General features: G+C 42.1%; 3 protein-coding genes across 3 annotated transcripts in view; all 3 read right to left on the minus strand.

The window, feature by feature from the left end:
- Positions 1–1,231: 1,231 nt before the first annotated feature.
- On the minus strand, positions 1,232–4,149 carry faua (FAU ubiquitin like and ribosomal protein S30 fusion a). Its single transcript, XM_080791553.1, has 5 exons — positions 4,075–4,149; positions 3,249–3,330; positions 2,510–2,654; positions 1,584–1,639; positions 1,232–1,468 (listed from the first exon to the last, which is right to left on the minus strand). Exons 2-5 carry the CDS (start codon positions 3,321–3,323, stop codon positions 1,343–1,345), a joined length of 402 nt encoding a protein of 133 aa, XP_080647679.1. The 5' UTR covers positions 3,324–3,330; positions 4,075–4,149; the 3' UTR covers positions 1,232–1,342.
- A 919-nt stretch (positions 4,150–5,068) lies between these two features.
- Positions 5,069–23,898, minus strand: part of prpf39 (PRP39 pre-mRNA processing factor 39 homolog (yeast)) — a 114,178-nt gene continuing 95,348 nt past the window's right edge. The window contains exons 2-16 of the mRNA XM_080791547.1: positions 15,623–15,727; positions 13,466–14,254; positions 12,777–12,973; positions 12,138–12,263; positions 11,600–11,718; positions 10,962–11,129; positions 10,470–10,656; positions 9,917–10,024; positions 8,037–8,201; positions 7,465–7,591; positions 6,846–7,114; positions 6,413–6,597; positions 6,234–6,308; positions 5,795–5,903; positions 5,069–5,628 (exon numbers count right to left, since the gene is read on the minus strand). Coding sequence (XP_080647673.1) covers positions 5,539–5,628; positions 5,795–5,903; positions 6,234–6,308; positions 6,413–6,597; positions 6,846–7,114; positions 7,465–7,591; positions 8,037–8,201; positions 9,917–10,024; positions 10,470–10,656; positions 10,962–11,129; positions 11,600–11,718; positions 12,138–12,263; positions 12,777–12,973; positions 13,466–14,254; positions 15,623–15,635 — 2,727 coding nt within the window. The 5' untranslated portion in view covers positions 15,636–15,727 and the 3' untranslated portion in view covers positions 5,069–5,538. The remainder of the gene's footprint in view (positions 5,629–5,794; positions 5,904–6,233; positions 6,309–6,412; positions 6,598–6,845; positions 7,115–7,464; positions 7,592–8,036; positions 8,202–9,916; positions 10,025–10,469; positions 10,657–10,961; positions 11,130–11,599; positions 11,719–12,137; positions 12,264–12,776; positions 12,974–13,465; positions 14,255–15,622; positions 15,728–23,898) is intronic.
- On the minus strand, positions 18,399–23,488 carry fkbp3 (FKBP prolyl isomerase 3). The gene is made up of 7 exons (XM_080791551.1): positions 23,358–23,488; positions 22,802–22,903; positions 22,183–22,284; positions 21,200–21,335; positions 20,588–20,655; positions 19,642–19,739; positions 18,399–19,315 (listed from the first exon to the last, which is right to left on the minus strand). Exons 1-7 carry the CDS (start codon positions 23,460–23,462, stop codon positions 19,261–19,263), a joined length of 666 nt encoding a protein of 221 aa, XP_080647677.1. The 5' UTR covers positions 23,463–23,488; the 3' UTR covers positions 18,399–19,260.

A 23,898-nucleotide genomic window follows, 5' to 3' on the forward strand; every position in this document is an offset into this window, starting at 1 on the left:
GAGATTAAACTATGACGTGGATGTTCATATTTAAAACATGGAGGTAAAACCTATGGGTTTTACACCATCGTTAGTAGGTTAGCTCTGTCAACGAACAACATGCACAAAACATGGTTACAATTTAATATTTAACATTAAACTAAGCATATTCTAATGATTCTATTCAAGACAATTAAGCATTTAAGGTAATAGTAATAGTATGAATCATATGAGAATTTGAGATTAAATCACATAATATGTGCTTTAACTATATTATAGTGAATGCTAGTGCTAATAACTAAGTAGCCAACCACACATTAGTTTGGTTTAAACACTATTACATGATCGTAACACGCACACCCCAGTGACCCCACCAGGGTAGGACACCTACTGGTTCACAAGTGCTACTGCCTGAAGTGAAATATAGGAAGAGTTCACCCCAGAGTATATTTTTGCCTAATATGCATTGCTATCCATTTTGGACACTGTAGAAGTGTCCCACCACAGCAGGCTGTAGATTCAGATCTACTTATTCATGCAGTTTGTGTTCAAAAGGCAGTTTCAATAATTTATTGATACATCTTATTTCCCTCTAGTGTTCCCTCTAATGTAGGTAAAAAGAAAAAAACATTTTATAATTTAATAAATGCAATTGGCATGAGTGGCCTGGGAGTTAGGATTTTTCAACCTATATTCATATAATAGGTCCTCACTAATAATCATGATAAAAAGGCACAATTTCTCTCTACTCAGTCTGTCTCATAGGGCTGTGGTCAGTTCAGAAACCTGTTGCAATGCGAAAAAGGAAGCCATCGTTCTCACTATAATACAAATCTAAACATTTTTGTAAAAATAAGTTTTAAAAAATCTGCCTAATTAAAAAGTGAAAAGTGGTCCTTTAAGAAACAGTGGTCTCAGGTAATCCTAAAACTGGGCTTTTTTTTTTATAGCAATGTTCCGCTTTTACAGCGATGTTCTTTACCGTGATTATTGGCACGACAATGTTGCCGTGTAAGATTTACTTGTATAGCAGATACAATGACAATTGGCTTCAGGAAGGTCTGAGGAAGGTCGCAAGACCGAAACGTTGCTTCAATAAATGCTCTGAACCCAGCAAGTGGCAGTGTGCGGTTGTCTCTCCTTCCCGCATTAATACTATTCAAAGATGTAATTGAATTGCTGTGTGTAAAACAGCTTGTTACATTAACTTAAGTTACACCAGTACAACAAAACCATTGCCACACCAAACAACCAACTTTTTGTCCAAATCTTTATTCTGTACATGTACAGGAGGATAACATTTAATCCAGTAAAAACTGACTGGATGTGATGGTAAAGCTTCTCCTCTAGGCCATTCAAGCTCTTAGGAGTTGGCGTTGGGGCCCTTCTTCTTGCCGAAGGTGGGCACCACATTCACGAAGCGCCTGTTGTACTGGATGCGACGCTTGGCACGGCCAGTCTTCTTTTTCTTCTTCTCCTGTTTGTCAACCTGGAGAAAGTGACATGGTGGAACAAACATTTAGGTTATTTGTCCAACTGAAATATGAGACCGGTTAAGACAAGCAAATTGTCACAAGCAGTATTAAGGATTTGAGTTGAGTTACCTTGGGAGTCTGTCCCCTCACTTTGCCGGCACGGGCCAGAGAACCGTGGACCTTACCTGGTGAACAGAAAGAGGAAATGGTTTCAGTTAAAGAGCCAAGTCTATATTTAATCAAACTTCACAAGGAAGGCATTTCAAGAAAACACAGGATCTGTTCACTACTGGTTCCCAAATGCAGTCTTTTATTTGAAAACAGCCGACCCATGAATGGATACGGCAGACAGTTACAAATCACTTTCAATAGCCTGAAATGGAAAATCTTGTACAGCAATAAATTAAAACAATTCTGAGCATTTGCTAGTTTAAGTGTTGATAGTTTAATTTGAATGTCTAAATATTGCAGAAGACACTCCTGTCTAATCTCAAAATGTATGTCTAGTACAGTGAGCGACCATACATTTAGATACCGGTAATCAGGTTTTTGTATATCACATTATTTTTTTTAACACTTAAGATTTCGTCTCGGATCAAAAAAAGAGGAATCCAATAATCTCTAGACCAGGGGTTTTCAACAAGTAAAAGGTATTGCATGTGGTCCCTGACCATGCATTTAGTAAAATATTGATGCATCAATGTTGTCTCAGTCTGTCAGTTACTGGAAAGTTGGAGGTCAAGACATTCCACGGAAATGAGAGTTAGAATCTCAAGAAGGGGAAGTGTACCAATATATCAGTTACATAAGTTTAATAAGATTAGTGTTAAAGCACTAATCTTAGTGCATATCCCCTCCCAACACAACAGTGGTACCCAGGTTGATTCCTACTGGGTGGTGGTCCCTGGTTCACAATTAGTTGAGAACCGCTGCTCTAGACACATAGCAGGGGTAAACTTTTCACACCAAAATGTTCTTGCACTCTTGGCATATCAGTTTGTGTTTAATCAACAGTTTAGGTCTGAGAGGCATCCTTTAGAGATGAGTATACTGACCTCCCAACAGCCTGCCAGCCACCTCCAGAGTGCAGTGCTCAGAGATGCCGCAGGATGCCAGAAGGCTGTCATCCTCCAGTGGGGAGCCAGCTAGCAACAGCACTTGCTCCTCCACCTGGAGACCCTCAAGAGCCTGGACATGGGCCTGAAAAACAATGCATGCAATAATGTATTACTCTCCTTCAACAGCAATGGCTTAAGTTGTACCCCATTGCAAAAAAGCCAACAAAATAATCTTCCGACCTTATATCAATTACAGTCAAACACTACAGACCACTGGGCATCTTACCTTGCCTGAAGACTGTTCAGGCAACTGTTACTAATCATGGATAATATCCTATGTTTACATCAATGTTAAAACAGAAGGTGTTCATTTGCTCATGCATGTTTTGTGTGCACTGGGTGAGAAAGAAAAATTACTTTAGTGTTATGCTGGACACATTTTATAAGTAACCATAGCATGTTCACAGAAAGTTTGATTCAATCTGCATCATCTCAGATATATAATACGTGACTAATAGGCCTAGTACTTACATCTTAAGGTGCTAAAATGGTTTTCATATGGCATGTTGTACCATTACTTGAAGGTCTTTCCCATGACATTCTGGGTTAACCACTATTAATTTAGCATACCTTAAATTTGCTTTTGTTTGCATGTTTATCATCCGAGTTGGGGACAAAGGTTGAAAACCACTGTTCAGAACTGGTACATTTACACCACAGTGATGGATCAAATCACCTTGATATCTCTGACAGTCTCCTCTCCGGTCACCTCAAGGGTGTGAGTGTTCTGGGCACGCAGGAAAAGCTGCATCTTGAAGCTGAAACCAAAACAATAGTTTGAACCAAGTCATTAAAAAAAAGGTTTTACTTTAATAAATAAATGCATAACCCATATTGTAATTAGCAATATGTTAACAGTTAAAAACTTAATCTCTTCAATAGTTTTATTTATTCAGACATTGAATGGCTGGCATTCATTTAAAACAGCAAAAAAGTAACCAGTACCTACTAAAGCTGTCAAAGTACAAAGTATCGTCACACATGGGAAAAGTACAAGTATAACAAGAGTTTTAACTTAACTAAAAACATACTTATTTAAGTGCAGTACTTGAGTTAATGCACTTATTTTCTTCCAGTTACTGGCTAGCTCTGCGGAAATGTGTTTTCCAACAACGTCACGTCGTCTAAGGTTAGCAATACCACCGTTTTTTAAGCACTACATCGATTGTCATTGGGACATTCACCTTAAATAAACCTAAATATACTCTCCAACGACCGTTAGAATAAGTTTATAGGCTTCCAATTGAACAGACAAGTTAACGCAAATCAAAGTGTCTCCAACTGTCTAGGCTAGCAGCTAGCTAGCAATGCTAAGCGTAAACAGCCAGCCACATGGAGACAATCCGCTCAAAAATCACTAATATAACTCTAATATCGCCGGACCGAAGCGAGGAATGGCTCGGTCATGGTAAATACGTGTATATTATCCGTATTACCGGCCATTATATTGTCAAAACTATGTATAAAAGTGATATTATTAATGAAATACGTGCGGGCCTCACCGCGTTTGATGCTAGTTGTTCAGCACTGAGCACGAAAAGGAATTTTCTGGCGTCGCTACTGCGCATGTGTGCTTTTCCACTTCTTGTTCATCGGGATTTAACGACATCTTGCTGTTGCATTACCGCCACCCTCTGGAGTTAATTACCAACTACACCTAAGTGATGATTCTCAAAAAAATTAAAAAATATATTTATTTAAAGGACATTCCATAACCGAGTTCAATGAACCAAATTGGTTCCATTTACCGATCTGTATGCGTCCATTTGGAAACCCATCTATGAACCCAGTGTCTTTTGATGGACCCCACTTTGAGGACATTCTGTCATACACCAGTTTGTCAGGTCTGCCATTTTTAAGTGGTGACCAAATCTGATCAGATATATTTCTTGTCTTGCCCACTTCCACAACACTCCAATTTGCCCTTTGCTCCCGTTAGCCGAGCTCTTTCCACTGCCATCATGTTCTTTCTTTCTGATGCCTTCTGCCTTTCATAGTGCCACCTATCCATTCCATTTTAATCATGTATATTTCACTTGTTCCTCTGTAGACATATGACAATGCATACATTACAAAGTTCAGTTGGTTGAATGCAGAGTTCTACTCAAGTCGTGTCTCATTTGTAATTTGATCGTTACTACCCCCTTTCCTACTTCCTCTCACTACCAATTCTTTATTTTATAGCTTATCAAGAACAGAATTTTTCTAGGAACACAAGCTCTAGCCAATTTGGCCACAAAGTGTACCCTATTATATCGTGCGGCTATCATTCTGTACACAATTTGCTAATATCTCCAGTTAAGGTTTCATGCTGCTTTTCATATGCCCTACACATTAAAGTCTGCTCTTCGCATAGAGTAATTGTTGCAATTTGCAAAAGACCCTTCTTAAAATACATCAAAACATTTCTTCATAGTTATGCAGAAAAATCAAAAGAGAAGAACAAACAGGCTAACAGTAATTAGGCGATTATAGAATGATTCAAGTACACATACATAGGATATCATAACAATCTCTTTATTATGAAATTAAGTCAAAATAAAAAAAAGAGACACTCTTCAGTTGTGTTTCCTGGAAACAAAACAACCTTGAATTATTAAAAATCTGAAAGCAGAAAAACGGGCTCAGAAATACATCCACGAACACCTCCTTTACAAAGTCATAAAACAAAAATTTCATTTCCTCAGAGAGAGAAAAGAGACCAAACCAAGTCATGTCACTCAAAAATTTTAAAACCTATTTCTGAGGCTCGTTTTCACAGTTGGGAAAATAAACGCTGCCTTCAACAGACACATGCTTATTAAAGAACACAAAAAGCAGCCAGTCAAATGGTGACAGATGATGTGATGACATGTACCAATCAATGTGGGTGAAAACTAAAATATGACATCAGTCAAATCAGAGGCTCTGGGTCAGTCTCGGCAGGACAGAGGGGATGAAGCTCCTTTATGTAAGGTATCAGTCCATCATGTAGGGGGTGGTGGGTAGTACTGGTTATAGCCGGCATACTGGTTGTATTGACCCCAGGAGTTCTGTCCCCAATTGTTGTATTGTTGCTGTAAAGGAAGGAGGGGAGGGTTAAAGCAACCCAACTTTTAGTTGGTCAGTCCTGTTTCTTTCCTACATATTATCCATCAACAGATTATCATTCATCTAAGCAGTGACTCATTGTTCAAACTCCAGTCTAATAAAATGGTATTATGTTAAGTAGACATGACTAACCTGGTACCAGTTGTAGTTGTATGCAGTGCTGTTGGCCTCAGGCACCACTTCTCCTGTGGTTGCAGTGACTTCGGCCACACGCTGTTTCTTAGCCTCAGGCTCACTGGAGCTAAGCAGAGAGAAGTCTCAAATCAGTCCAATGTGATGCATACAGTGACATACAGGTTCATGAGCCAGTGCAGGACTGGTTTATCAGTGCAGGCCATAGGTGAGAGCAGATGAACCTGCCCATGGTTAGATGTTGAGGGCAATGAAGAACGACAGGTGATAGCTTGTTTTATTTACTAAAGAACAATATTTATTTACTGAAGGATCTATATTTGTTGGTGAAGCAGAATTAACAACATCTTGACAGGTTACAGTATAAAAGCAATATTAGATTCAAGGTCATGCAGTAATACTATCAGCTGTGAACAGCTGAGAGGCACCACCATCTCACCCATTCTCTGCTTTCCTCTTGGTTGACTCAGTTTCTTTCTGAAGTTTCTGGTGATCCTCATATGCCTTCGCTAGTCTGTATGAGATAGCAAAGAAAACAAGTAAATATTTAAGGTCCTTCTTTTTTTTTACTATGATCAACATCACCATCTAGGACTAGCTGATGATGCAGGAACTCACATGTTGATATCACTGCCAAAGTCCTCCAGGAAGTCCACTTTGCGCTGGGAGAAGAGGAGGCGCGACTCCAGAGGTAGCGGGCTGTTGAGGGCGCGGTCGAAACAGGCCAAGATGTCCACCTCGTTCTGCTTTACGTCCCCACTGTATTCCAGCTCCAGCAGGTTCAGATACAGCTTTGGACTCGTCTGTAGTAAGTGAAACATCATGATGTGAACAATGAGCACATGAACATATTGCACATGGTAGCTACGTATTTTGCTACCCAACTCTTTTTTCCACATTAACTATGAAACACTACACAAACATTTATGTCTAAAATAAGTGCCCTTTAATCTTTTAATTGTGAGTGGACTAAGAACCCCACCACATTCTCATTAAGGACCCATGTGGTCCCTGTCCGACACCGTTGAACAGGTTAAACATATGTTCTCACCTGGTCTTTCTCAATAGCCTCCAGCAGCACCTTCCTGGCTTTGCTCAGACTTCTCTGCACCTTCATGAGCAGTCGAGCCAGCTTCACGGCGTAGAACGACGTCTCATTGGCGTTCTTCCCGGACGCCATGGCCTCGCTCAGTAGGGTCTCCGCCTCCTCCAGGTTGCCATGGCGACGCTCCAAGCTGACCCGCCGCAGCCGGACCATGGCCAGAGACGGGATAGCCTCCTCCAGGTTCTTCAGGATGCCACGGGCCTCTTCCACGTTCCCTGAGGGAGAGGGAGGAGAACACCGGACACATTCTAAGGCATGGTTCTCAAACTTTGATTTCAATGACCCCCAGTTTGGCATAAGCCACAGATCTTATCAATCAGTCAAGCTGGGGACCTCCTGGAACCCGCATTGGGAACAGGGTTAAACACTCAGTCCAAACACATTTGTCTCAAATAAGATATCTCAAAACTACTGGCTGCCGGACTGCTATGCAATTAGCTGTGCACAAATGTTTTGCAGAAGATGAACTCGTGATTTTCGTGACCCCATGGCAGATGAGTGTTCCAGTGCCATTTCGCTTTGTTCTGTGTACATGTTGGTCTTGTTGGGCGTTTGTGTTACCCACCTTGCTGCTCCTCAAAGGCTGCCCACAGCAGGTGGATGGTGGGCTTCTTGGGCAGATGGATGGTGCACGCCTTCTTGTAGACATGTCTCACCCCCTCAATGCTGTAGCCCTCTAGATATTTTGCATACTTGAGCGAAAAAGAGAAAAAGGGAGTCGGAGGGAGAGCGAGAGGAAGCAGAGAGAACAGAGGAGAAGGGCGAAGAGAGAAGGAGGCAACAAGCATTTAAAACTCAAGATTCCGGGCGATGGAAAGCTGTGAATTTCTTCATTGACAAGATTCGTTTTTAGAAATTTTCTGTGTAAACCCATCAGCACCTTCATGGAACCAATTAGATAAGTTTCTGTAAGGTAGTGGGAGACGGAGAAGATGCAACGTAGTAGTTGGCAAATGCTGCGGTCAAATCTTGTGTGGCAAGCTGGCCATCCCCTAATACAACAGATACAGTCAAATATCAACGTTACACGCAAAGAGAGAGTGCAGGACGATTTACTGTGTCCATGTGATATCATCGTTGATGAGGGAAGTGCAGGGGAAATCAGTGGGAAGTGTCGGAACGTTTAAGGTCAATTACCTTGATCCAGAACTCTTCATAGAGTGCGCAAGCGATGAGGCATCGTTCAAAGAGAACAACCACACGCTCTGGCGTCCCGTTTTCCATCTCAAATTCCAGGTATTCCTTCCAGTTCCTCAGTTGAGTTTTCTCCAGGGCTTTGACATGGAAGTAGGGTCTCTTAATCTGAGTGGGAAAGGACATAATCAAAAGGGTTTCAGAAGATCTTGTTTAAGTTCAACCTACAGGTGGCACTTTTTGCTTTCTTTGGTCAATAGGCGTCATCTTATGCCATTTCTGTTGGACTTCTAACTAAATCATAATAACTGACATCATACTACAGGCAATTGGTTGAAGCTCTCAAGCTGTGCTGAAATGGGCATGAAAACAACCTAGACACCTAAAAGAAGTGTGTTAAGAAACTTCTCTTCTCTAACATCCCTTCTATTTTGAGGGCAATAATAATTAATCAAATTAAGCGAAATAATAAATCAATCAGAACTAATCAAATTAAGCACGCTCTATGGGCGTGTGCCGGAGATTGTCCCCCCAGCCAGCACCGGGGCAAAAGCTTTTTCCTGCAGGAAACACTGAATTGTCCGATTTGGGGCACGTCACTCAAAGAAATTAGCTATGGAGCTCCACAGCACTACATGGGTGGTGTGAAAGGTCCAGTTGGTTAACATGGGCGCCTATTACACCTAAAGGAAACTGGCTGGTGCCTACTATACAAATAAGGCTACGTGGTGGATTTAAGGCAGACAAGAGGAGCTGAAACTGTGCTGCCTGAAAAAAGAATCTGCATTTATTATAAGAAAGATGGTAATTACACATTCTAAATCAAGTAGTAATCACCAAGCCAGGGTGCCCAGACGGCTACACCAGTCGCCCGGGCCACTGAGAATAATCTTTAGACAAATGGACCATTCCTGCAGGGGAAATGGAGTTGCCAGAGGCAGCAAATCTTTCTGGGAACTTTAGGCCACATTTACACGAGAACGGTCGCCAGAGAAAACGGTAAAGTCCCGTTGCGTTCTCATTTTTTATCGACCCTTTAAACGAAAACGCACACTTTATGAAAACACTATAATGTGCATGCCAAGTCGCTAGGTGGCAGTAACGGACTGCCAGATAGACCATCACCCATGTACAAGAACACAGACATAAACGTAGATGCCTCTTCCGGCTGCAGTGGCCAATGACTGAGGCATCTATATTTTTTGAGGGGCGCTAGCCCCTCCTATACACAGGTTTAATGTTTATCTTTAGTTCAATGTTTGTTTTGTAAATGCATTGACAATGAAGGGAAGATTTACGTCATAATGTGTCATTTACGTCATATTGTCTCTTTATTGTTAATGGCGTTTAATGTTTGTGTTTGCACCGTTTGGTTTACATCACCTAATCAACATGAGTTTGACTTTAATATATTAGCGCCCCTCACTTCACACGGGTGTGATTTTTAATATCTATGCAAGAACCGGGTATCTCCCCCTTCCAGACCACAATGGCACCTGCTGCCACCTATCACAAGGCATTTTATTTACATCATGGTTTTACATTCACCATCACTGAGAAGTGGCGCTTGAAGGCGAGGAGGGAGCACTTGCACACTGTAGGATTGTATCATATGGCTCTGCATCAATGTAATGTAATAAACATATGCGCTGTGAGCCGACGTGAGCCATGAAGTTGTGGATTCACCTTTTTGCCCGTTTTCAATTTCCACTTAGGAAGGTGTTTTCACTTTGTTGCATTTTCACCCCTCCGAAAACGCCGTTCTCGTCTAAAGGGTCCACAGCAAACGATACTATATTTTGCCGTTTTCTATAAACACCGTTCTCGTGTAAAAGGGGTCTTAGTTTCAATTACATACACAGGGATAAATAAAGCTAACATACCTGTTCCTCAAAGGTCCAGCGCTTGCTGACTTCATGCTCATTATGGTTGAACACCTCCTGTCGAGACTCAATCACCTTGTGGCGCATATTCTCAATCTCTGTCACCCTCTACATTGGAACACAAGAAAAAGGACATGGTCAACACCCCAGTGTACTGCCTTAATAAACTCGTATCTCATTCTCCACTTGGATGTACAATCTGCAAATCCTGCTGCCAAGAATTTACATCACCATGAGCTTGCCAGATACAAGAAGCCTGCGGAGGGGCAGGTATGTATGCACCCTGCATATCAGCCTGCCGTGGCCAGATCTGGGAGAAGATGCTGGAGTCACTGGGCCACGGTCGATCCCAAACCAGTTTTAGCCGATTCCCTGACCGGAAGCCAACCGTAATCCCCCAGGCATTCATTGGCTTAGCTGCTGACGGAAAAACACCTCTTCAAACCTCAACAGATCTCCTCCCTCTCTCCATGGAAGAACAGGCAATCACCTGGTTATGCCCTGCTACCGGTATGTTTGAATGCATTCCTCTTTTCAGAACTGGGGCTCTAACCTTTGCTGGGTCCGGGAGGTCCTCCGTACCAGGTGGCAGCTCCTCTTCCTCAGGGGTGGCTTCCTCTCCGTCTCCATCCTCGTCGACTTCTGCTTTGTTGGCCTTGGACAGCTCCACCCTCAGCTGAACAAACTCCTCCTCAGACAGGACGTGTTTGGGGTTCTGGTCCTGCACATGGTCTTTAAACCTGAAAAGAATTGTAACATTAATGTTCCAGGACTCATTGCAACAAAATGTGGAGAAAAATCTGAATAGATTTGATCCATAAATTAACAGTAGCAACTGATGCCTAAATTCTAACAGCAGCAGTTTCATGCTACCCGACTTTTAAAATGTCCTATTTGGAAAGTAATTGGGACGTACACGACTGAATCATGGAACCAATGGTGCGTGTCAGTTGTTAAGACTAGTTAATTGTACAATAAATGTGTTGCTGCTAATGTATGCATGTCCCTATGCAACTTGCTGCTCCAACAACGACGGAAAGCGTACTTCTGAAAGTGTTGTGAATACAGCTGAGTCGGGACACCCAGGATGCGGTCATAGATGGTGGTGACGTTGGCCAGGTTCCCCAGCTCTGTTTCCCAGTTGGTGTAGGCCTCCCACAGACGGTCTGAGCGGAAGTCTGTGCCCGCTGCTAGAACTGCGTGTTCATAGGCACTGAAAAGGGCAAAAGTTAAGAGTTAAGCATGAGGCAGACTACTGCCATCCCAAGGTTGTAGGCTTTGTTCAGTTGCCTCTCATGTTTATTAAACGGTTGGTAATAAAATGGCTGGATGAAATGTTAACTCTTCTGTCCTCCCTTGATTCTTCTGCCTTGATGTGGAAAATGAAATTAGCTCCTGAACTTTCAGAGCATACAAGAAGAGTTGCGAGAGAGTTGATGTTGATCGCCTAGTTGAACAATTTTAATGATTTTCAAAATAGGCAAATAAGTTTAGGGATAAGGGGTTTAGCACTGACGAAAATAGGGCCCTATGAACCTAAATGAGTAACAAGCTAGAAGTAAATTTAAACCAAGAGTATGAAACCCCCCTCCCCAATAAAATGCATCCTTGCAGAGACGAGGCATGGAGAGAGAAAGGCAGGAGATGAGCATCAGATTATTCAATGATCATATCTTAACTCACGCTCGTATGCGTCCCTCAGTCTCCGAGTCAGTGGGGTCTGAGTTGTCTTTGATGAAGGTCAGGTAGTGCAGCCACAGATCTACACTGAGGGGGATGGCCTGCAACCCCCGTCTGTAAACCTGGTGATAGATCGACAACAGGACCATCAAAGTCTTAAATAGTCTGCAACTTTGCATTGTTTTCAGTTTGTGCTCCTAGATATATTTTTTAGCATATACATATACTTCATTTTCTTAGCATTTCAATGCAACCACTTATTGTTCAGCTAAATAGACAAAGGCAATATGCTGTTGTCAACCATTTTAAACGTGCAAATATAAATGTATAGATGTAGCCCAACATGTATACCGTTTGACAAAGATTAATGGCATTTAGAAATCTGGATAAAACTTCCTAAACTGTACATTGTAATTGCCTTCACAGAATAGCAGCTCCACTACTGGCTATACGAGGACAGCCCAGAACTGTAGTGGTAGTACACATTTAAAGCATAATCAAAACTTGTATGATGGAATTTTTTTGATGATCTCATATTTACCTCTTCTGCTACCTGTATGTTGTCATGCTTCTTCTCAATGTCAGAGTACTTCTTCCAGTAGCCGTAGCAGTATGGATAGCGGAGGAAGAATTTATCAAATGCCTTCCTCACCGCTACAAGGTTATTCTAGGGGAGAGGAAAAAAAAACAGTAGTACAATAACAGTTAGCTTAGGATCCTTCTGTGATTATGTTGTTTGAGTTAACCCGTTTCATTCAAAAGACCCTGCCTTTTTCCTCTCAGATCAAAGACATGAGGAAATGACTTGAAAGTTGAATTGTGGAGTTTTATTAAATAAGTAACTTATACTCACCGTTTGGTCAGGCCATAGTCTTGTTATCATGTTATGCACCCTTGACCTTATGATACCGGTATGTTATTACTATGCATGCCAAGGCTCCATGGCATGCAAGCCTGTTTATTGTTTAGAGTACAGCCTGGTCCTGTGACACAAGCTCCTGTCTTATATTTTCAACAACTATGTTCTCATCTCTGCTTTCTGCAGACAACTGCTTGAATACTGGCTTGATAAACTTCTATCTTAAAAATACAAAAAGTGTCTCCGACTCCATTTGACGCAACATCCAGAATTCCTTGACAGCTAGTCTTAATGTTAACACAGGCCGACAGTCATTCTCACCTCTTGCTCTACATACTGAAGCAGGTAGACCCAACCATTGAAGTCTTCAGGGTTTTCCTCACAGGCCTTGGAGAGCTTTTCAAACTCAGCAGGGACCTCTGGCTCTGCAGGAGCAGGAGGTTCTTGGAGGAGCGCGTCTTTTGATGAGTCTTCCAGCTCCATGCCATCTTCTGCACTCTCTGAGGCCTGGCTCCCATCTGGGAGGAATATTATTATTGTATTGCATCAGTGTTATTGTTGTATTGCATCAGTGTATTGACAGTATCATGTACTTTAGACCATTTTGTTGCATGTAGGAAATGGATAGAGGGGGAACGATATGCAACACAGGTCTCTCCTGCCAGAATCCAACGGGGGACTTTGCCATTACGTGGTCAATTTCACCATCCTGTCAGCTTCTGGGCACATTATGCTATAAATGTGTTTGCTACTTAAAAAAGCAGTAAGTTAATATTTTACAGAGGTTACATTTATCTGCACTCAGGCATATTGACTCTAGTTTTGAATGTAGTTTCATGTCACATTGACAAATGTTAACAAATCCAATAGTGGGATACAATGCAACATCTAAAGGGCAACTTTAAATTGTTTTACATAGTGCAGACCCACAGAACACATGGTCAGATGTTCACGTCCTCACAAAAAAGAACAAAAAGTCATCTTCCAACAACCATTTAGCTAATAGCTACCTTGGGCAGAGTCCTCTTCTACAGCCTCAGGCACTGGGGGTCTCTCCATTGGCATTGGGGGTCTCTCCTCGGGTACTGGGATCATCTCCTCTGGCACTGGCGCCATCTCCACAGGCATTGGCGCCATCTCCATGGCCATTGGTGCCATCTCCATGGCCTTTGGCGCTATCTCCACAGGCACTGGCGCCATCTCCACAGGCATTGTCTCCACAGGCACTGGTATCATCTGCTCTGGCAATGGGGCCATCTCCTCTGGCTCCTCTGGCACCGGGGCCATCTCCTCATCACTCTGGTCCTCCTCGCTCTGTTCCTCCTCGCTCTCTTGTGGAGACTCCACAGCTTCTTCTTCTGTGAGATCTACCACCGGCACCAAAGGTGGCTCAGGTGACGGTGTCTCTGGTTCTTCTGTGGGCTGTGGCGGTAGAGGAGCTGGTGACAGTGGAGGCTGCTCATCTTGGAAAAGTTGGGCACTAGCAAGCTGGAATTCCTCCACAGCCTTCTCAACCGATCGCAAACCACTGGAAACCAGCTGCTGGTCTGTCGGCTGTTCGACCACATCATCCGATTCCTGGGACACATCGGAGTCCGAGTCCGACTCCTCTTCTGGCAGAATGGTGGTCAGAGTTTCAGGAGGAACCTGGTCCAGGGACCACTCGGCTGCCTGTGTGAGAACAGGGAGGTCTGGAAGAAAGCCGTCCCCGGCAGCACCCTCCATGCCAGGGGAGTCCCCGCTGTCCGGGGAATCCGTGTCCAACATTCCCGTCATGGGTTCGTCTGAGAGGTGCAGGTCTGTCAAAGAGGCCAGAAGAGTAAACTCAGTCCCTTTACATGCTTGCACAACATATTATACGTATGGAAATTTTAAAAGGTATAACCTTCAAGTCAAAACAGGGTGGGCCTAAATTCCTCTAAAGCTAAAACCTGGCAGAAACAGGGAAACAATGGCAATGTTTAAGTCACAGGATATTTTTTTGTAAAAAAAAAAAAATTGGCCACATAAATATTTATATATAATAATTATACAACAGAAATACACATTTGTACACAATTAAAAATGTAGCTTTATTGGCATGAGAAAACATACGTTTACATTGCCAAAGCAAGTGTCAAAATACATTTGAAAACATAAAATGAAAATGGTTAAGACAAAGAGGTCTTTCTAGGCAAGTTGCAGCAGCTGTCGCAACAAGTCACACTTGGTACTTCCTTTACCGTGGATGTGAGTCTGGGACTGGGTAGGTGCTAGCTATAAATAAGAGCTGAGCGAGCTGTTATTTATATAGGCCTACATGCCTGCGGCCCTGAGCTGGCCTCAAGGCTCTGACGTGTTGAGGAAGATATAGATCCAAACAATGCCTGCAGTCTGTTAGTTTCATATATATAGTTTTACCATTTACCTAGTTTGGAATGGTGTCCAGCATTAAAACAATGTATGATCCGCAGTAGTTTTAGCACATAAGTGTATATTTGTATGTCTTTAGTTTAAATGTTCAGGTGAATTGAAAATGGAGGAACCCTTATGTTATGTAAACAAGTGTTGGTGCCTTTTCTGGTTTTATCCGCTTAGCAGATTTGACCTGTACAGTACTACTTTCCTTGAACTGTACCCATTCTGCAATCTGTTAAAATAATTGACGACAACAGATCTACAAGCCAATCGTGTATTTATTTACACGCGTGGCTTATAATATAAGTATTCTTGTTTGTTGCCAAGCGACAGGCGTACAAATCTACCTGAAAGACACGTTGGCGCGACGGAAAAGCAGGTATTATGTGAAATGCCTTATCGGCCTACGTTTGATTCAATCAACCCGTCCCGAACTAGCGTTGTTACATAATAATAGCGTTCGCGCAGATTTTTTTGTTTGTACCCCCTTCGTTTGGTAACGTTCTATTAACAGAGGTATTTTTGTACAGCATCTTAAAACCAAACGGGGGTTGAACAAGCGAAAGCGAACGTCCTGGTTCCAGTGAATAGTCAGCACCCCGTTGGGTCCTCCACGTTATTAAAGCTAGCGTACTAGCATTAGCTGCTAGCACGCTAGCATTAGCTAACCATTGCGCCTGGTGACAATTTGACAAACAGTGAAAACATTTCACGCCTTTAATTTAAAGAAAGGTCACTTGTGACGGAATGCATTTGTTTCAGAAACGTACCTGTATCTTCCATGAAATTTCGCTAGAACAATGAAATTATCTCTAATTTCAATTACTTTATATAAACAGCAACAACCCGACCGCAACTCTTCATACTCAACAATGCTACAACTTGAAGGAGGAGGAACCGAGGATAGGAAGAGTGTTGCCACTTGCCAAGTTGTGTGAGAGAAATAAGTAACCCGTCTATGAAAGAAAAACAGAAGCGACCATTTACCGGTATTTAAAAATATATACTTGTGAGCTTGTAGCTCTGCTCATTAAAAAAGGGAATCATTTAGAATATTTTTGAAACATTTTAACACAATTCAGATGAGGGGGATCCTTGGATAATTAATTACATATTGATTTGAGTGGTCCTCCTGAACATTTAGGAAACTACACCAATATTTGCATTTTGCAAGCAGGCAATTTTACATAAATAGAATCCCAAATACGCTTATAATAAGGGGACATGGCAACACTGAGTCTGAGGAGGAAGCTTCGTTGTATGGAGGGGTGAAGTTTTCCTTTCATTTTTTTAGCAGGTATATGTAAAAGTAGCACGGGTCGTAGAGTAGACTAGAGGAGCCTTGAATAATATGAGAAGAAAAAATCATCATTATCCTACAGCCAACGTCTACCATTTTTAAGCTATAAAACAACGTTTTAAAAAATGCCTTACAAACGACAAAAAAGGTCACATAATGTACTCTATGTCACGGACAAGGATTGCATAATTTCTGGGTGCAGTGTGGGGGCATATAACCCCCGCATATAACTCATTATGGCGTATCCCCACATGATTTTTTTGGGTTTTATTTTTAAATAGCAGATCTACAAGCTCACATTCCATTATGCAGCTTTTGTGAGCTTGTAGATCTGCATTTTTATTTTTCAAATAGTAGGGTTAAAGTGATTAAATGGATTGGATTGTAATGCAATATTAACTCATTTTGAATACACCCCACTTTGAGAACCCAGCTTCTGAAACTTTTCCATTTCAAGGACCCCCCCCTTGGACAGCAGGTCTTTCCCCAAAAATATAGAAAGACAGAAAGAAGCCTTTTTCTGCTGACATCTCTATAACTTATGTGTATGACACAACAGGCTTGTAAGTCTACTGTAGAATTCAAAGACTATGGAGGAACCATTTTAAAACGTCAGACAAAAAAAATTGCAGGCCCCAACTAATCTACAACTTTATAAATATGGAAAAAACTGTGTATTTATTTTGACCTAAATAGTAAAAGGAGGATACATCCAAGCTCCTTGGAATTCAAGCTCTCAAGCTCTCCTTTGACCTCTGATGATGGGATGCACAAGTTCCGTTTATGCTGAAGAAGGCTCAGCCTTCTTCACTCTATTAAAGAGTGCGGCCATACAAGCATGTCTCCCCTCAGATGTTTTACATTTTACAGTACCTGACCTTCATCAGACCAGTGCCATGCTTCACCTGTTTGGGAAGGCCTCCCCAAAGAAATGTATCCAGGATGTGGAAAATCTGACAGATGGGTGCCGCCACATTATTGGGATACGGACAGATTCCTTCCCTACACTGCAGGAGGCGAGGAGAGAGAAGGATTTAACCAGGGCATGTCTCTTTCTGCAGAATAGGTGGAACAATAGTGTGTTTGTTCAGTTACATGGATCATCCCATCTCAATAGAGCCCTGCTTTTGTAAACAGAAAATACAGATATTTCAGGTCAGGATACCAATTTCATCCAATCAGGAGAGAGAGAAGTCAAAATCATGTGCATGGTGTGTCAAAGCTTCGTCTCCTGCTACTCATCTGAGATTGACTGTCACAAACACAACTTCCAGTGAGGACAGACTGTCTTTCTACAGCTACAGGATGGAATACTGGAACCTGCTGCTGACTCTGCTTCTCAGCTTCACTCAGAGACAACATTTAGAGTGCGTGTTCTGTAGGGCATCATAATGATGATGAAAGCATAGGAAGGAAGATTAACATTATAGGCTCTTTTCAGGATTACAGAACTGGGTCTCAGCCCAAGAACTCAAGGAGCCCCTAAGCCAGAACCTTTGTGTGAATGTTTGTGAATAACAGTAACAATTGTTAGTTTATCAACTATTTGCATATTGTAACAATATTGTTTATGGTCTTACAGAAAATACAGACTACATTTGAGAGATACATGTGCAGACCTCACTGAAGCACACTAGTATTGAGGGACAACTGTCTGACAACACTGACACCTAGAGGGAGATTCAGCAACTCGTCAGTACTTGAAAGAAATGAATGTCATGGCTATAGAACAGTATTATTTTGTGAAAATATATTAAATCCATTCATGACACAATAAATTACAATGATTTCACTTTGTGACTTATCTTTTATGGGACCACACACTTCTTTATTGCCTCCATAGCCTTCTACGATTCTGCAGGGCAGAATCGTAGAAGGCTATGGACCAGAGCTAGATTGTCCTGCTCTACCTGCTCTAAGAATGTGTGCAAATAACACATGCATGCATTTTCATAGAATGTTTCCGATTTCCGAGTGCAATACACCTTCCAACCGATAGGATTGTGCAGTTGAAAGCATAAGGAGGAAATGGTTAGATGATTTTCATTGAACATTAAAGAAAAGCAGATCTACATCTTCTCAATTAGAAGCGTTTTGGGCTCCTTTATGCTGCATGACATGACACATCGTATGGTATTGTATAAAAACAAAAAGGGGTTCAAGGGGAAAGAAATTACATTTCACATAGGCAACATCCATTCAAAATGGCATTTCTAGTCATGACAAACATTGGACACCACAGTGGCTTCGTTTCAACAATAAAATCAATTTATTAAGTCTCAAAAACAGGTGTATTGTCTTTACAGTCTACATGCAAAGGGCAGAAAACACAACGTGGTTCATTTCTCAGAGTGCCTCATATGTACAGTATTAACAAGCATCACATGTTGGCCATGCAAGAAAGGACAATCATAAACACATTTTACCTCTTCTTTAACCAAGGCCATACAAATTTCCTTGGCCGTTTAAAAGATTCTTTGCCCATAAAACAGTCAATGGATCAGGAGAGACATGGGCAGCCGGAATGACCATCCGCTGGTCTGTTGACCGAAACGTCAGCAATAAAGTTTGAGATTTTGACTGTGTGGGAGTTTTACTCCGTCCATTCAAGATTGACTTTTTATCTGATGATCCCTGTTGAAGTTTGCCAGTTGTGCCAACATTTAAATCGACTAACAAACATTTAAATTGACTAACAAACATCAAGACAACTGAAATACAGCCAATTGATTGTTGAGGCAATCAGAGCTCCAAAACTTACATCACACACACACACACACACACCCGGGATGTTTGAAACATGTGGTGATCAGCTATAGAAACCAACCAGTGGACCATGGGCTATGAGAACTTTTATTTTCTTTAAGTGCAAGTGATTACGTGCATCTGTTAAACAGTCAATTAAGTTTGCATGGCCTAACATGTCAAATAATAACGTACTGTAACAATAAATGAGACAAGGCAGAAACAAACCAGGCAACCTGGCAAAACATAATCAAAATAAAAAAAAAGGTAGTTGAACTCTTATCTTTCAAGCATGACCACCTAGTGACAATCCAGCCCCCCCCCCTCCCCTTCGCGTATTGCATGCTGGAGAAGCCTGGTGTGCTAATCCACAGCCACAAGCTCGACTTCAAAAATGAGTTTTGCGTTGGGAGGTATTCTGGTGGAATCTGGGTTAAGGAGGCAACAAATTCTATGTGCAAATGCAACAATAAAGTTATGTCAAAGCTACTTCCACTTCCATAAAGCACATTTTACAACTCAAAGTGTACAAAGTGCTCGACAGAAAAATAAAACTAAATACACTGTCGCTAAACACAGACAGTTTAGAACAGAGTGGATGTGCTTCTTTCTTATTGCTGGGGAACTTAACAAAATGTTAAAGAGTGAGGGTCAATATTTGCTTAAAGCAGGAGGTGCCAATTTAAACAAATTAAGTACAGTACTTACTTAATTGTTACTTTCCACGACTGGTCAAAAGGATACTTGGAGTCAGGAACACCCTTCTTTCCATAGGCCCACTCTGGCTCGATCTCCAGTCTGGCCGTTTCTCCCCTGCTCATCGTTAGGATGCCTTCATCCCACTGTGAAAAAATATATATATTTATATAATTATTTACATCAAGAAAAAGGTGAGCATTGTTGAAACCTGAAGAAGGCCAAACTGTGGCCAAAATGTTGTACCGACACTTTGTCTCAAGTACAATGTGCAGAGCAAAGCGTTTTGCAGATTCTTTTCATTTGAAACATTTTACTCTTTGTATCCCGGTCCAGCGACCAAATGATGTACACTTCACTTTTGAACGTTGTTGAAAGTGAGACTTTGGCTGGGAGCAGAGGTCAATACTTATGCCCCCTTCGACTGCCTAGTTCCAGCTCGCCATGACTACACCCCGTATCTAACTTTCCATTAGCAAGGGTGATCCTTTTAAATTAAATTATAGCACGACTACACACACACACACTGTAGAACACTGCTGAAGGGTTGTTAGATAAAATCTACAAAGTTTGCAAAAGTGGATGGAAACAGTGGATAAAACAATGCTGAAAGGATAACACAAAAAATGGCCAAATCCATATTTCCAGACATGTTTTTGATGAGCCATTGGTTACAATGATTCGATCGTTGGCATTAGCCCTTATGGTAGATGGAGAAGACCGGAGGGTGTCGCTAAATGATGAGCAACCCTGGGGAGAGGGGGTACTGTGCGCCTTGTGCGGAGTGTCCAAGTGCCAATAGAGACGCAAAGGAAAGGTGTCTAGAGACGAGTTGGTAGCAACGATTAAAGGCAAGGCGGCCCGGCACATCGAAAGAGACCGTTGTGAGGTTGTAGGTCTGCCAGAATAGGTGCATGACACACAAAGTATGAATCAGGCATAAATGATTTGGACCAGATAGCTGTAGCCAGGATGAGCTGCCGAAACGACTTACTCCTCTGATCACGTGTCCCATGCCGATCTTGAACCTGAGAGGCTTGCTCTGCTTCTTCTTTCTGGCCGCTGCAGACAGTGAAAGGTGGAGAACGATTAATTACAGGGAGGGGCCATCGTCACAAGAGAAACGAGAATGCAAAGATCAGGAGTGTGAGTTTTGCACATTTAAGATTGGTTGTTCTCTGTAGGAAAAAGCTTTCGCACAACTAGAAATCAGGCGTATGCACAAGTGCGTAGGCCAGTGGACAACTGGACATCAACGAAAGGAATGAAAATACACCTGCACACTTTCTGCTCGGTACATGAGTATTTTCTTTTAATAAGGCAATGTTTTATCCCTCCGGACCTTCAGGCATGATTGGTTGTTCTCCACATTCAACACAACATGCAAGTATTTTGTACTTCAACACAACTGCATATGTCGCACTAACAGGCCCATAATTAAGATAGAATAAACAATTTGTAGGCCGATAATTATAAACATGGTGTAACAAATCTAAGGTTGAGACAGTAACTAATATATTCCCTATGGCATTCACATAAAATGTACAGTGAAACATATATAAAAGAATAAGAGAATGTAGATGTAGGTGGTGTCCGGTTGTCATACTTGAGGGAATGTTTGTGTCGAATACGGTTCCGTCCTCCAAGCTTCCAGTGTACCAGCAACTCACAGTCTCGCCTTTCTTTGGATAGTTGGTCTTGTCGCCTTTCTTCAGCACCGACTTGAGGAACTTGGGTGGGCCCTGGGAAAAGCAACCTTACATTTGGATGTTTTCACACCCACAGTGCAGACGGGTGAAATCATCCCTCAACGGCTTCTGTCAGAAATATCCTCGCCCCATAGGGGCAAGGCTTCCCTCCCTCACTAGGCGGAGCTTTTCTTTTTTACACAAGTTGGGCGTTGTCATAATCTGTGTTTGAATCCTGCTTACGCCACTATTTTTGCCAGCCGCAAACAACTATTTATTGCCAATAAAGTTAAGTTTTAGACCATGACCGGTGAAGACCGAGGCGACGGAGTCCGAGATACATGGCCGGTTAAGTCTGGGGTTAGTAATGTCCAACTTAAAGTACATACGTTCACCCGAGGCTTCGTGCGGTGCCACTCAAAGTGAGTGGTTTGGGCTTGCTGGATGCATGGGCCAACCCCTAGTATGCATGTCAGAAGCAGTTGAACGCTGATTTCACCCCTGTGCACCGAGTGTCAGATATCAGTATGAGCAGTGGTTCTCAAAGCGGGGTCCTCGAGGGGGTTCCAGGGAGTCTCCAACTAAATTACTGATAGTCTAAACCAAATGGACCCTTACAAATCTGAAACTCAAGATTGCAGAGTGTACAAATGGGAACAAATGGACCCTTATGATCCATTTGCACACTCAAGCACTATGGGGTCCATGGCCTCCCTAGAGACTCAGTAAACCAAAATGGGGGTGCTTAAAATATAAAAGTTTGAGAAAGTATTATGGAATTTGACCATGTCCTCCGTGATATACAATTACTATATACATCATGTTCATATGTACGTGTGTGTGTGTGTGTGTGTGTGTGTGTGTATATTTATGCCATCTCAAACTTTGACCAGACTAGTACCTCATACACGTCCTCTTTGACGTCCTCTTTGACATCATCATCCACTTTCACAGCTTTAAGCTGCTCAGAAACATCTTCAACTGGATCAGTGCCTTTGAATTTCTGAAAAATGACACACAAAGTCATACTCGCATCAGCTGTGCTCACCAACCAACCGTCTTATATCCATATCCTGATATAATGATGTAGTAGAGGTATGCTAACCACCCACCCCAGTGCAATAATCTAGGGTTGCAAACTTGCAACAGTTCATTGAACCAATAACTTTAATCCATTGCTTTAAAACAATAACTAATTACTTTAAATATATATTACTTACTTACTTAAATAGGAGATGTACAAATTCACAAACCATATATATCTCTCACACCAATCATTTAGCAAGGATTGATTTCTCAAAATATAGTCACCAATTGACCAATTTTATCAACTGCCACCCTCCCTTGTCCTCATGTGGCCCAGTACAGGGGGCTAAGCTAGAAGGTGCAGCACCTCACATGGCACATTCTCTTTCTGAATTCACTGTGCCCTAAAAACAATATGCTTACTTTCACTTTCTACATCAATACCACACTAAAATCAACGCATGCACTTTGTCAACATTTGACTTGAATCTTACCTTGGTCTCAAACAGCGCGTTGTAAGAAACAATAAGTTGATCTTTAGTAGCAGTTTTGGCAACATTTTTTATGTTTCCCATCAACTTCTGCTCCGCAAGAAACTGGAGAGGAGAAAGGGGGAATTTAGAAGGTAAATTAGCCCCATTTTATACTTCGAACAATAACGATTTTAATGGAAACATTGTGGAAACATTTCACTACACCGACATACACAAATTAGGGACACAAGGTTTAATGTGTGGCTAATGAAAGATCCAAGACAAGAACATATCTTGATTCTGCAGCATTGTTCTCATTCATAGCATGCTGTTAGCTACATGCTAGCTAGGTGCAGCAAGCAATGCGGCGCAAAGCCTTGCGGAAATCTCCAGCCTTGCGGCAGATCTCCAAACTCACAGCACGTGGCGGACGGCACGCGCTTTGAGCTTGCAGATCTGCCATTTTCGGCGCCGCTGCCAGTCATGTTCCACCATGCAGGTTTCTGCACGCAGCATGCTAAAGTGCGTCCCCAAGGAAAGATAAACGTGCAAAGAAATTTGAAGTGCAAAAACATACCGAATGCGCTGCGTTGTCCTGAATGAACTTGATAATGTCCTTTTTGCCTAAATCGTCATTTTTTAGCTGCTCGTCGCTCCACTCTCGAGCTGGTTCGGCCGCCATTTTGGACGTCAAACTCAACTGGGGCAGTGGGGCTGAGCTGTGAACTTTCACATCTTCTTTTTCTACGCTCCTACTTGTTCGGAGTTTCTGGTTGCATTTTGGGAGTTTCGGAGTATTGCTCCCCCTACTGTATTTACCTACCATGTAAACACCATAGCTAAAACCAAGAACCTGAGGGATATTGGTTTCTCTACCTACTCCAAACTATACCAGGCTTGTGTCCAGTGTTGGATTATGTAGCAGGAGTGTGGGGATTTAGAGCAATGCGATACTTCCTGGGGGTACACAACCCTGGCTATCCTGGGAGATACGGGGTGGGAAACTGGGAACCCAGTGAGGTACGGTGGAGTGTGCACATGGTGTGTCTGTGGAACAGAATACTATAGGGTTGAACTCTAATAGAATTGTAAAAAAGATTCTTGAGTGGGATATTTTG

Source organism: Protomyctophum bolini, assembly GCF_963924005.1.
Source record: "Protomyctophum bolini genome assembly, chromosome: 19".
In the NCBI taxonomy this organism is placed as follows: Eukaryota; Metazoa; Chordata; class Actinopteri; order Myctophiformes; family Myctophidae; genus Protomyctophum; species Protomyctophum bolini.